Here is a 13,044-nt window from a genome sequence, read left to right as displayed (position 1 = left end):
GGAGGTCAAAACAGTCCATCCTAAAGGAAATCAACCCTGACTGCTCACTGGAAGGACAGATACTGAAGCTGAAGCTCAAATATTTTGGCCACCTAATGCGAAGAGAAAATTCCCTGGAAAAGACCCTGATGCTGGGAAAGACTGAAGGCAAAAGAAGGGGACGGCAGAGGATGAGATGGCTAGATAGCATCACCGATGCAATGAATATGGACTTGAGCACACTCCGGGAGAGTGCGCAGGACAGGAAGGCCTGGCGTGCTATGGTCCATGGGGTCACAAAGAGTCGGACATGACTTAACGACTGAACAACAACAATGAACAAGCAGGCTTTCAAAAAGGAGTCCCCCCACCCTCTCTTGCTTGTCTTTTCTGTTTAATTGTATATTTTTTAAAGTTGATGCTTATTGTGTGAATAATTTTATGTAAGCTGCTTTGTGAGGTCAGCTTGAAAAGAGGTATATAAATGCCTTAAATAAATGCATGAATAATACCACCACACTCTCATCTCCACTTCTGTGTTATGGGCTCTTAACGAAAAATCTACGAATTTTTTTTATGTCTCAGCTTCCAGCGACAGCATGCTTTTTACAACAGATCTGATGTATGGCATATGGCAGCAATTTTACTTTGGTTGTAAAAGCGATGGCATTGGTTCTCTCACTGCCTGCCATGAATGCTGTTGAAAGATAAAGCATGTCCCAGGAGATTGTATCATTGTGTTATCTCAAAGGACAATTTGAGTTGCTCTTTTTCTCTCTCTAAAATCATAGAATCATAGAATAGTAGGGTTGGAAGGGGCCTACAAGACCATCAAGTCCAACCCCCGTGTGTAACCCCCACAAATAACCTGTGTCATGCAAGATTTTCTTTACAAATATCTAATGAATTATAGATTTTTAAAAAACAGACACAACAAAACTGACCCTTAACACAATACTGCAAGAAGCAGCACCTAGTATATTTAAGTCTACCATGACAAGAGTTATACAAATTTCTGTGTTAAATTCCAATTTAATTAATGTATTCACATACCATAATCATTTGTAATAGCAATACCATTTTTAAAAATGTCACAAAGGGTTCCGTCACCTCCATGACAACAGTTGGCTAGAGCAGCATTTGTGCTTTTCTTCCTGTGACAAATATCTTTGTAATTATTTGGAGGAGAAGGTTCTTAGCTCAGTACACTGATTGACAGCCACTCTCCAGGGTTTCGGGCAAGTCTTTCCCAGCCCTACTTGGGATCTTCTGCATTGAAGCATATGCTGTACCACTGACCCACAGCCTTTTCTCCAGTTCCTGGCATACATGGGTATAGAGAGGGCAGGAAAAACATGGGAGCAAATGGCAATAAAAACAAAAAATGCAGTTTGTACCTTTTTGGATGATCATTTCTGACAGCAGTGATGGCATTCCAGTTTTGCTAGTAACTAAGATTATCCTGTTATCACCGATCACTGCTGTTGTGAATGACCACTTTGCTTCTCTTAGGCTTTAGAGAGAATGGTCAAGACTGTACTTTTTGCTTTTCATTGCCCTTTGCTCTCCGCCCTCCCTTCTATTCCCTCGGGCTTAGTATATATGCACACCTGCGAACTGAGGATACCACTTCACGCATAGGACGAAGCGGATTCTAGTCCAGCAAAGCTTAAATCGTATTTATAATAAATCGGTCAGTCTCGCGACGCAGCTTTCTGAAGGCAGAGAGTCTGGGGGTGGGGTGGGGGCGGAAGAGAAGTGGCAACGGCAGCCCCCTAGAATCCCAAGCCTGCCACAAGCGAGGGCACACAGAGGGCTGTATCCAATGTTAGCCTAACTTCAGCCCCATTCATTTCAGAGGGTCTACTCTGAGTAGGAATATACAACGCCCGGAGACACGCGGCCGCCCCTGCAGCCCTGAGAGTTTCTGGCAAAACAAAAAGCGCGCGCCCTTGGCGAAGTTGGAAGACGCCCCCCGAGCTGAGGAGCCGCCGCCGCCGCGCCACCATTTCCTCCCGCCGAGAAAAGTTGTCCTTAGCTCCGCCCCCGCCGCTCCGGGCAAAGGCGTTTTCGGCGGCGCTTCGGGGAGCGCGAGCCGAGTTCGGTCGTCCGCGCGAGGCGGTGGCGCGAGCTCCGCTGGAGGGCGCCGCCGGGGACAGGCAGAAATGCGCCGGCGAGCCCGCGCTGGGCTTTCCGCGCGCGGCACTCTGCGGGGCCCCAAAGTCGACCCGGCGGGGCTGAGGTGGGCGCCGACATGGAAGCCTTAGCGAGCAGGAGCCCGACCCAGTAAGTCTGCGTAGAGCCGTCCCCCTCCCCACCTGTTCCTTCATGCAGCTCCCCGTCCCTTCCGCGGTTCCTTTCCCCCTTCGCCGGTCAGCGCGCGGCTCTCGCCTCCTTCCCAGGTTTGCTTTCCGAACAGGCATCTTCCATACCGAGGAGGAGATTGAGCTTTACGTGGTGCGAGAAAACTTTGGATTTTCTTCTGCAGGGAAAAGGGGCCGGCAAAAGTGGTAAAAGATAAGAATATCTGCCCCCTCCTTTTCCATTGCATCTGAACGTGCTGATTCTAAATCGGTAGCAGTAAGCGGGGCTGGTGGTAGCATTTAAAAAAAATAAAATGAAAAGGAGGAGTAACTTACTCTGTTTACCTTTGAATCTGGCAGATTATGCTCCACCACTTCTGTGGGCCAAAATGAACAGGGTACCAATGGCTTAAATCATAGACATCTAAGCAGCATTGTTTTCAATACTAAATACAGAGTTAGCAAGTAGGGAACTGTTGTCTAATAAAAATATATCCCACTCATTATTGTATATAGCAAGGTAATTATGCTTTTGGGAATGGATCTTCAGTGCAGACTACTGGGAGGCTGAATTAAAAAAAAATGTGGCCCTTGTGGGAAAATATGGGGTGCAGGAGAGTCAAAAATGCTTCCCTCCCAAAACAGACATTGGCCGTGGATAGTGCATGAGCACCACCCTTTGCTGCCATAAAGGTAAAGGTAAAGGTGTCCCCAACCAGTCGTGTCCAACTCTAGGGGGTGGCGCTCATCTCCATTTCTAAGCCAAAGAGCCAGCGCTGTCCGAAGATGCTTCCGTGGTTATGTGGCCGGCATGACTGAACACCGAGGTGCACGGAACGCTGTTACCTTTCCTGCCAAAGTGGCACCTATTTATCTCCTTGCAATTTCTTGCTTTCGAACTGCTAGGTTGGCAGGAGCTGGGACTGAAGACGGGAGCTCACTCTGTCACTCAGCACTTGGGTCTCGAACTTCCAGTCTGCAATTCAGCGTCTTAACCACTAAGCCACCACGGCCCCCATTGCTGCCATAGTCAAGGGTTAATTATGTTGGCTGAACTTACAGAAGGAGCCACAGATCCTCCATCCGCCCCCCAGTGATTGCTTTGGGGGAAAAGAAGGTTGAGTCTTCCCTTGCCCTCCAGTGCAGTTGCAGGGTATGTGTGTGAAAGAGAAATTGTGCTTGAGAAAATACACCGTTTGGCATACTGTATCTGACATCAAATCCTTCCCAAATTATCACCTAGGGGCAACCATTTTGGGGACAAATTTCTACACAGATCAGAAACACAAATTGCATGGGGTCCCCACCACTTGATACAAATAGTTCTGTGAATTACTTTTTCACCACTCTTTTAATTTTTTAAAAAACTTCCCGCTGTTCTTTGCTGTATCCAAAAAGCATTTGTTGTTGTTGGACCACATACTTTTTGAAACTTGAATGCACAGCTGAATGAACTATTCAGATTACATCCTGACATTTACTCAGAAGTAAATCCCTTCAAGTTAAATAAGACCTGGTTTGCATATAACAACAACCCAGAGTATGGGTTGAGTATGGGTTGAGAATGGGCTGATGTCATTGAACTGTGGGTTGTCGTTGAATCATGGGTTGTCATTATGTGCGGACCCTGCACTATGGTTTCACTATGGATTGTTAACCACAAACATCCCAGCATTCATAACCTAACAACAAACCATAGGTTCTCTTCCTGGGTTGTTCATGGTTCACAACTCATAGTTAAAACATAGTGTACGGTTCACATGGAATGACAACCCATGATTCAACAACAACCCATCCCCAACCTGTATTCTGGGTTGTCATTACCCGCGAATTGCATCTTACTGAACTTGATGGGATTTAACAACCCATGATTCAACAACAACCCACAATTCAATGACAACCCATACTCAACCGCTATGCTGGGTTCTCATTCTAACCAGGTGAATCTCTTGCTCTATATTCCGATCAATGGAGTATACTCCATTGCTCCAATCCATGTTTCAGATTGTAGCCTTTGTACTCATTGATAGAATGCTTTAAAAATATTATGGGTGGGTACCTTAATCCCTTTAATGTTTTTTTCACGTTTATCTCTTAAGGGTGACTTACACACAGTGGTGGCACTCAGATGAAATCCTAAACAATGTTTTACATTATGAGAACAACATGCCCCCTCTTCCTCTCCAGCATGGCTGCAAGGAGAATATTGGAAGCTTCTGCTTTAAATTAAGTCTGGTTGTGTGTTATCTGGTCCCTTAAACCACAATTAATTAACCCCAGTTAATTAACCACTATGGTAGTGGAAACAAGCCAGCCTCATAAACTATGGATTGAAGCTGGCTTGTTTCAACTAATCATAGTTAAGATTAAGCACAGTTTGTCTGGGCTTGGACAACAAAGCAAGCTGTGGTTAATTTAAAATGTAAAGTGAAACTTCTGTACTCCTTGTAGGTGTGTCTGAGGAGGAGTGGGGAGGGGAAATAGGGCAAGTCCAAGGCTCACTGTGGCTCGTTTTTGTTATACTATGGTTTTGCATTATGTGTGAACCAGCCTAGTGCTTTTTTCTTACCTTGATATGTAATATGAATATCAAACCTGCCCTGCTGAGAATGTACGTTTGATTTCTTTTCTATGTTCTGTTTCATTAACAATCGTCACATATGACTCACGTAGCATCAGAAGCAGGCTTCCCAACCTGGTGGTCGCCAGTTGTTTTGGACTACAATTCTTACCAGCCCTAGCCAGTTTAATCAGTGGTTTGGAGTTGTAGTTGAAAACATTTGGAGGGCACCGTGTTGGAGAGGGCTGCTCTTTGTGATATTCCAAATGGAGCTAAGTTTTTAGAAAGACCTTCTTTGTCTTGTCCCCAAATGGTCATGCTTGTCAGGAGTCAGTCTTTGTATTTGGGGACACCTATAAGCAACATAGAAAGTCTGACTATCAACTAATTATAAAGGACAGATTGAACATTAACAACTTTTCACAAAACATTTTTTTTCTTGAATATGTTGTTTCTTGGGCTGACAATATATGTGCAGAATGCTGCTGCTGAACAAGGACAGCAGAAACTCACCTTGATAGATGGACCATCATATTCTTCACCAACAAGAGTCTTACAGAATGATAATGAAATGTTCTGGGGTTTGGATGTAGAGCATCCAGTGCAAATTTTTGTAGAGAACTGCAACATCGTTTCTTGTCCCCTCCAAACCTAATTCATGTCCGTTAATGTGAACCAGAGGCCTCAGTAAGACTTTGGGATGTAATTTCTTTCTGCCTTTTCTCTCAATTGTACAAAAACTTGTGGATTTTTATGCTAGAGGAAGTTTGTGCTTACCTTGGTCCCTGTACTGTGTGAATAAGGGCTGGCTTATAGGTTATGTTTTAGTTCATGGTTAAATACCACTTGGGGTTGGATCCAATGTGAGCAGATGTCCGCTGGTGCAATGGGATTTCCCCATCCTCTCCTCCCTCCATGCACATCGCAAATCTGCTTCAGAAGGTTCCCTAACCCTCCGAAGCAGATTTAGTGGGATGTGGAAGAGGAAACCTGTTTGACTAGCAGTTTCCGTTCGGCTAGCAGATGACCAGCATTGGATCCAACCATGGGTGCATATTCTGCAGTGTGCTAATGAACTGCAACTGATGTTGCAATCCACTTGCAACAGGGCCTTTAGTGTATTGGCGCCCTCTGTGTGGAATTCCCTGCTGGCTGATGTCAGGTAGGCAGCACCATTGCGTTGTTTTCCGCATCTGCTACAGACATTTTTATTTAAACAAAGCTTTCCTGAGTAAAATACCAGCTATGGTTTTATTGGTATAATCTAATTTGTTTTTATTTGCTTATATTTTGACATATCTATTTTTTCCCACTGTTCACTGCTTGGAAATTTTTAAGATGTAGAGCAGTTTATAAACGTTGTGAATGAATGAATGTTGCATTGCTGTAAGAAATTTGAAATTTGGAACATAAACTATCATGTATGTATTTTGTAAACTCTATAGAGAAATATCACAGAGTTTCCTTGAAGGTAATAAAATATGTAGATTTCCTACTTGTTCTATTTCCAAAATATGTGAGAACAGAAACACAGTGACTGGGTTTGTATGACATGCCATGGCTTGTCTTGGGTTATTCAATCTGATAGGGCCTAATTTGAATGTCTTTATCCTCCTCCTACGTTCCATCTTAAGACTGTAACTACTAAATGCAGACTTCCAGGCTTGAACATTGGCCATTTTTTTCCCTTTTTGCTTTGTTTGCCATCTTGCCTGATGAAGATTTCTGGAGAACTGAAAATCTTGTGACCTTTAGTTGGCCTAATAAAGGTATTGTCAAAATATGAATTTTGGAGTTTTTCTTATTGTTACTATGGCTATCTTTGCTTTTCACAATATGAGATAGAACTTGGAGGTCAGTAACATATTCATTCAATTTATACCCTACCTTTCTTTCCCAATGTAAACTCACATGGCTGGGTTCAGACAGCACAATAACCCACACTCAAGGGGTTACTTCAGCCCAGCCACACTAACAAACCATGGTTTATTAACTACAAACAACCCACAGTTCACAACCCAACAACAAACCATGGGTTCTGTTCATAGGTTGTTTGTGGTTAACAAACCATGGTTTGTTAATGTGGCTGGGTTCAGACAACATGGTAACCCATATTTCAACAACAACCCACAGTTCAGTGAGAACCCACACTCAACCCATACTCAACCCTTGCATCAAAGGAAAAATGCAAGAATGAATTAGTGTACAATGCATAAATAATTGGCTCGATCCTTTTGGCTTAGCTCTTTTGAATTAATACTTGCTGTAACTCTTAGGTATAATATACTATCAGAAATAGGTTATTGAGGGGAACTTGTTCCCCCTGCCCCATGAGCTGACTAAAGTTTCAGTAGCTGAGGTGGCTTTGAGTTGTATAGCTCCACCTTGATTCTCTGGCTATTTTAGAGTATGAGAAAGAGAAGGAACCCAGAAATTGGCTCTTGTATATATAATTATTTTTTAAAAATTAAAAAACACCCATGGAAGAAAGTATATTTTAGGGCCTCTACCAGATACAGAAATTGGCTTAATAGAATTATTTTCCTAGCTCTAAATTTTTGCATTGCTTTGCTAGGATATTTAAAGGGTGTTTTGTTGAGAAGCGGGAGAGTGAATTCATTTTTTGTAAACTACCTTAAGAATATAATTGAAGGGCAGTTAAATAATTACAATAAATAAATCAATTTGGTTAATTTCTTAGCTGTTGTGAAATTACCAGTAGCTAAAGCTTTGAAACAGAAATTGGTATTAGTTGTTGAGTCTTAGTTAGTGAAGGTATGGGATATAATCAATTTAACAGATCTTCCTAAATGTTAAGTGAAGTTGAATTGGAGCAATAGAGGAGACATGTCAGATCTTTGAAATGTATCATTGTAGTTTTATAACTATAGGAGATGGATTCCTTAAAGTCCATTAGGCTTATGTAAAGGCTTGAACTCTCATTTTGACCTCATGTGGTGGTGGTGGGTAAGTGGCTTCGGGATAAGGGGTTTGGAGTGGAGAAACTGATAGCAGGGGAAGATTTTAAGTATCCTGCTCTGTCTCTGTTCCAAATTCCCACCTCCCAAAATGTCCTAACGCCCCAATCAAGCCTCTGAACGGTGAGAGGATGAGGGGCCGCAGCTCAGAGGGAGAGCACATGCTTTGCATGCAAAAAGTCCAAGTTCAATCCCCAGCATCTCCAAGTAGGGCTAGGAAAGGATCCTCCCTTAAACCCTGCAGACCTGGCAGTCGGTGTTGACAATACTGAGCTAGATAGACCAACAGACTCAGTAGAAGGCAGCTTCCTATGTTCCTAACTCTACCAGTGTGAGCACTGGGTTTTGGTTTCCTTTGAATAAAGTCACTAGAGACATAAGGCATTTTGTAATATTTGTATTTATTTACAAAGATACAGTACATGTTGAGGTTCACAATATTAATACCCCAGCAGATACTAACGCCCCATCAGGTTTCCAGGTGAATTGCCAACAGAGCATTCTTGCAGAGAGCAACTCAGCTCTCTGTCTCTTTCAGTCCTGCCTATGGCTTTCTTACACCATCTTAACTTTTATTGAGACATATAATTGTATATTACTGGCTATCAACAGTCCTTGATCAGGTCTTAAGAGGCATTGCCTCAAGGCAAACTACAGCAGTAGCTCTACTCACAGAAATCTTATTAGAGACAAGAATTGCAGAATTGGAAGGGATCTCAAGAGATGGTTGAGACCAATCAACAATTTATAACACAATTGTTTTATTTGGATGAACTGAGCTAATTCCCCTGTCTTGTAATTTGAACCTGTAGGACCTGAGCTAATGGGTTCAAATTACAAGAAAGGGGATTTTAACCAAATATTACAAAGCATGACTGTACGAATTGTTCAACTGTGGAACAGACTGCCTTGGAAGGTGATGGGACTCTCATTTGTTAGAGCTTTTTAAGCAGAAGCACCAGTTCTCAGGGATGCTGTAGCACCGGGGTTGCAGTAGATGACATTTGAGGCCCCTTGTATGAGTCTCTGACTATGTGAGGTGTGATTGTTGGCTTTTGTGGATGCTTAAAGAGTTAAACAAAAATTGTTGAGAATTCTTAATGAAGAGTTCTGTATGCTCTAAGAACCACTTGTGGCTCAGAACAGATGGAGCAACTATATTTGTGGAAGGGAATGTCTTCTACAAAAGGGGGAACCTTTGATACATTTTCTCAGTAGGAAGGAAATGCCTGAATAGTCCAATTCCTGTGAGCCTAATAGTAAAGTGTTGTCTTTTCCAACCTGCTGCAGAGGCTCTTGTGAAATGGTGTTCTCACATGTGACTGTTGCTTTTTTTTTCCTTTAGGAAAGCTTCACAAGGATGCAGCATTGATCCAAAGGCAGCTGTTGAGCTGGAGCAGATCTGTTGCCCCCATTCAGATCTTGCCAAAACTGCTGAGTTCAGTGTAACAATGTCTTTGGGGCACTTAGCCAAGGGAGCCAGCCTAGATGACCTTATTGATACTTGTATTCATTCTTTTGGTGAGTTGGGTTATCTGCCTTTAACTATTTTCAGTCTGTTTTGCTGTAGCATTTTGGGCACTTTATTTTGCACTGTTTTAGATATAATCAAGTGTGACTGACATTATTACTCTTATGCTTTGCATACATTGTTATGTGAGTTTGTGTGTTTGTGTGTGTGTCTAGAATGTTTAACAGTATAAGTGGTGTCCTTGCAGAAACTGACAAATGCACCAGAGTTATCATCTTGATGGAATTATTTCATCCCCCCTCCCCGTTTCCAGATCTGAATAAATATTAGGCACATAGATAATTTTTAAGAAATGCATATGGACTGTTGCAGAACTGAATTGAAATGATCAAATCTGGGTATTCTTTTATACTGTCTTTTTGTAAAACTTGCATCTTAGCACAGCTAAATGAATGGTTGCAGTGAAGGGGGAATACTTGTTATTTCAGCACCGAGGGAATTGTTTAGCCTTCTTGTAAAAGGGAAAGAAATGAAGTAAAAAAGCTCAGTGGTATAGCTTTTAGCTAGCATTTGAATTATTCATGCTTTTTACTTCTTTGCCTTACAGAATGCCTTTGAACAGATTTAGCATCATGCAACCTAATCCTATGCATGTTTACTCATGAGTAAGTCCTACTGAGTTCAAATGGGACTTACTCCCAAGTAAGTGTACATAAGATTGCAGCCTTAGATGTTTACAAATTAGTATTCTCATTCGCTATTTTCATCAGTATCTCTATTAGCTATGTTGTAATTGTATTATATCATATTGATAAAATAGACAAGTGCATTAAAACCATTAAATTATAAATGCTGGAAGTCTGATAAGGATTTTTGTGTGTGTGGGTATTCCACACTACTGTCTACATTTTCACTTGTAATATTTTTTATTTGTGGTGGGATGAATCTATTGGAACAGTTTGTTTCATGCCCCATTTATTTTTACAGTTTTAATTTTTTATCGTTTCTGTTTAATAACTATAAAAATACAGTTGGGAGTGTATATTATTCCAGTGGCAAGTAAGTGAATAGCATGTTGTCTTTGTTTGTAGGAGGGAGAAATAAAGGATGTACTGTTTATCAAGTGCAGATGATTGACCAACCCATTTGAATTATTGTTCATATGCATGTGGCATAATGCAGTTTGATAGCTTTCTTTCCAGTGAACAATTTAGGGGAACTGAATAGGCTCAGTACTCTACCTTCCTGAATCATGCTCCAAACGATGACTAATCCTCCCAGCACTTTCAGAGGAAAGGCATGCACCTTATTTACTTATGGCAAAGCATTTACAAAGCAAAATGCATACTAGTTGAAGAATTTGACGGTATCAAATTTCCAGTAATCATTTTTGTTCCCTGCTTTGTGTTTCTATGCTATATGTAAGGCACATAATGCATATGCTTTATCCACGATGGCAGTGAAACTAAGATCTCATACTTCTGCAGTCACCTAAGCAATGTATATTATTTCTATTTTTGTTCAAAATGAATTGAATTAAATAAACTGTTGATACCACAGAACTTATTCTGTTAGCAGCCCTCTTGCCAGTGTCTTAAAACAAATGTATCAAGGGCAAACTCTCATTTTTTGCCTTAACATTATTTATGACACAATCCTATTCAGATAGGCGGCCGCCTCCGAACTTGGAGGTGGCCACCTATCCAATGGAGGGCAGGAGAAGCACGGAGGGGATTGTTCCCTCCACGCTCCTCCTGCCCTGCATTTTCGGCTAGACAGCCGATTGCGGCTAACTAGCCACAGAAGGGCTGAGTGGGGAAGGAGGCTGCTGTATGACACATTGGATGTGTCATACAGGCATTTCCGCCCGCCCTGCCCTGGAATGCCTCCCGGAATGACCCTTTTTGGCCACTCCGTGCTCCTCTTGTGAGCGCGGAGGACGGGGCTGTTCCGCTCTGCCTCCAAGGCAGCACGGAAGTGGGGGGGAGGCCAGTTCTCCGGGAACCAACCTCGAAGCGCAGACTCCGAGGTTGGTTCCCGGAAAAGCAGATATCCTATGGCTGTCCAGCTGCTGTCTAGTGCCCATAGGATTGCTCCCTTTCTGATTTCATTGCAGCTTTCCTCCAAGTAAGAATTAGGATTGCATCCTAAGGTTGTATTTCTATGCTCACTTACTTAGGAGTAAGTCTTATTTGGGACTTACTTCTGTGTAATCATGCATAGAATTGGGCTGTAGGCCATAGCAACTGATTTATCTATGTTGTTCTAATACAACAACAAGCAAGGATTACAAATTACATATACTAATGCTATTAAAACATTGACACATTATGTTCAAAGGTTATATTTTCATTTATTTTTGGAGTCAGGTATTATTACTATCTTCCATAATTTTTTTTCATATGTTCATATGCAGTCATTGCAGTTGAACTTTACAAGGTTCACGCTTAGTTTAAAATCTGGGGGCTACCACAGAAAAATTATGAACATTGCTTTTCCATTGATAGACAAGATACAAATATAGTTCTCCAGACCAGTTTGATGCTATTTTAAGAATGTGCATTGTACTGAGTATCTTGGGACTTCCCAGTAGTTTTAAAACAGTCATGAATTGCAGGTGGTACAACCGGATAAGGAGCTTTAAGGAAGTTTTTCAGTTATTTTTGGAAGCCATAAACATTGCAATGGAGGTCACTAGAAAAGGAGGGAATTGCCAGAATTCTGCTCTACTACTTCAAATGCAAGAAGTTTATTTGTTGAGTTAATAAAAGCAACAGACTGTACAGTTGATCCATTGGTACTGGTGTCTGTAAGCTATTTGTAATTCTGATTCTTAACTCTGAAGTTTACAAAGGTCTTGATTTCAGCGTTACCTGAGCAGAATATTTCATTTTGTTTGTTTTAGTATGGTTAAAATGTTTGAACTGTTGTGGGATGAACGCTTAAAATTTTTGTTTAAATAAAACTCACTGTTATTTGGACCAAAACTTGGCCATCAGAAGGTTCTGACCATGTGCAGCGGAATTTATTCATGGAAACTTCATCTGTGCTTTAAATGAGTCCCATGTCTAATATGTATATGGTTCCATGCCTCTCAGTAACTTGTAATTCTGTTGTTGGAGGGGGTTTTTTTGTGGCAAGGGTAGAACTCATGGAACTGTCTCCAAAATTGCATTTGCTTTGGAAATATGAAAATGGTACTGAAATATATGTTGTCCATGACTCAGAATTGTCAATTGCATGAAGTCCTAACAAAGGACTGAACTTGACAACTACCATTGTGTGACATATGAATCTCAGTTTTCATTACAAATTGAGAAAATGCCTGTCCCTTACAGCAGCACATAAAAAGCTAAATCAAAATTATATTCTATAGATTAGTTTATATTATTTAAATTGCTTAGAAATTAGTTTTACTTCCATCAGCCATGCTTATTTGGCATTGCTCCTCTGGAATTTTCTTCGGTTGGGAAAGGTTGGTAGGTGTTTCAGCATTAACCATATCATTAAGGTAAGAACAAGGACTTGGCAGAAACCAGCTATTTAAGCAAACACTGCTGCTTCCAAGGTTAAATTTGTCTTCCTGTTCCAGGAGGAGGAAGGGATTGTCTGTGTTTTGTGTGAGGTGGGTCCTGACAGGTAGAATTACAGCCATCTCATAACCCATCATCTAACTATTCTGTCTTTCTGTCATCATGTTGAGAGGTCCTTAGCTTCTGAATCTTTGTTTAATTATGCATTTGGATTTTCAAG

The 13,044-nt window shown here is 41.4% G+C and overlaps 1 protein-coding gene across 1 annotated transcript in view; it reads left to right on the top strand.

Moving 5' to 3' along the window:
- The first annotated feature begins 2,068 nt into the window (after positions 1–2,068).
- The window catches only part of RASGRP1 (RAS guanyl releasing protein 1), a 76,327-nt gene continuing 65,351 nt past the window's right edge, over positions 2,069–13,044 (top strand). The window contains exons 1-2 of the mRNA XM_084844664.1: positions 2,069–2,265; positions 9,166–9,341. Coding sequence (XP_084700790.1) covers positions 2,234–2,265; positions 9,166–9,341 — 208 coding nt within the window. The 5' untranslated portion in view covers positions 2,069–2,233. The remainder of the gene's footprint in view (positions 2,266–9,165; positions 9,342–13,044) is intronic.

The sequence above is a fragment of the Heloderma suspectum genome, chromosome 1 (assembly GCF_057233095.1).
Source record: "Heloderma suspectum isolate Gila_16-S chromosome 1, 16-S_ref, whole genome shotgun sequence".
Taxonomy (NCBI): domain Eukaryota; kingdom Metazoa; phylum Chordata; class Lepidosauria; order Squamata; family Helodermatidae; genus Heloderma; species Heloderma suspectum.
The sequence above is the reverse complement of the archived record's forward strand: the minus strand, read 5'-3'. Positions and strand labels throughout refer to the sequence as shown.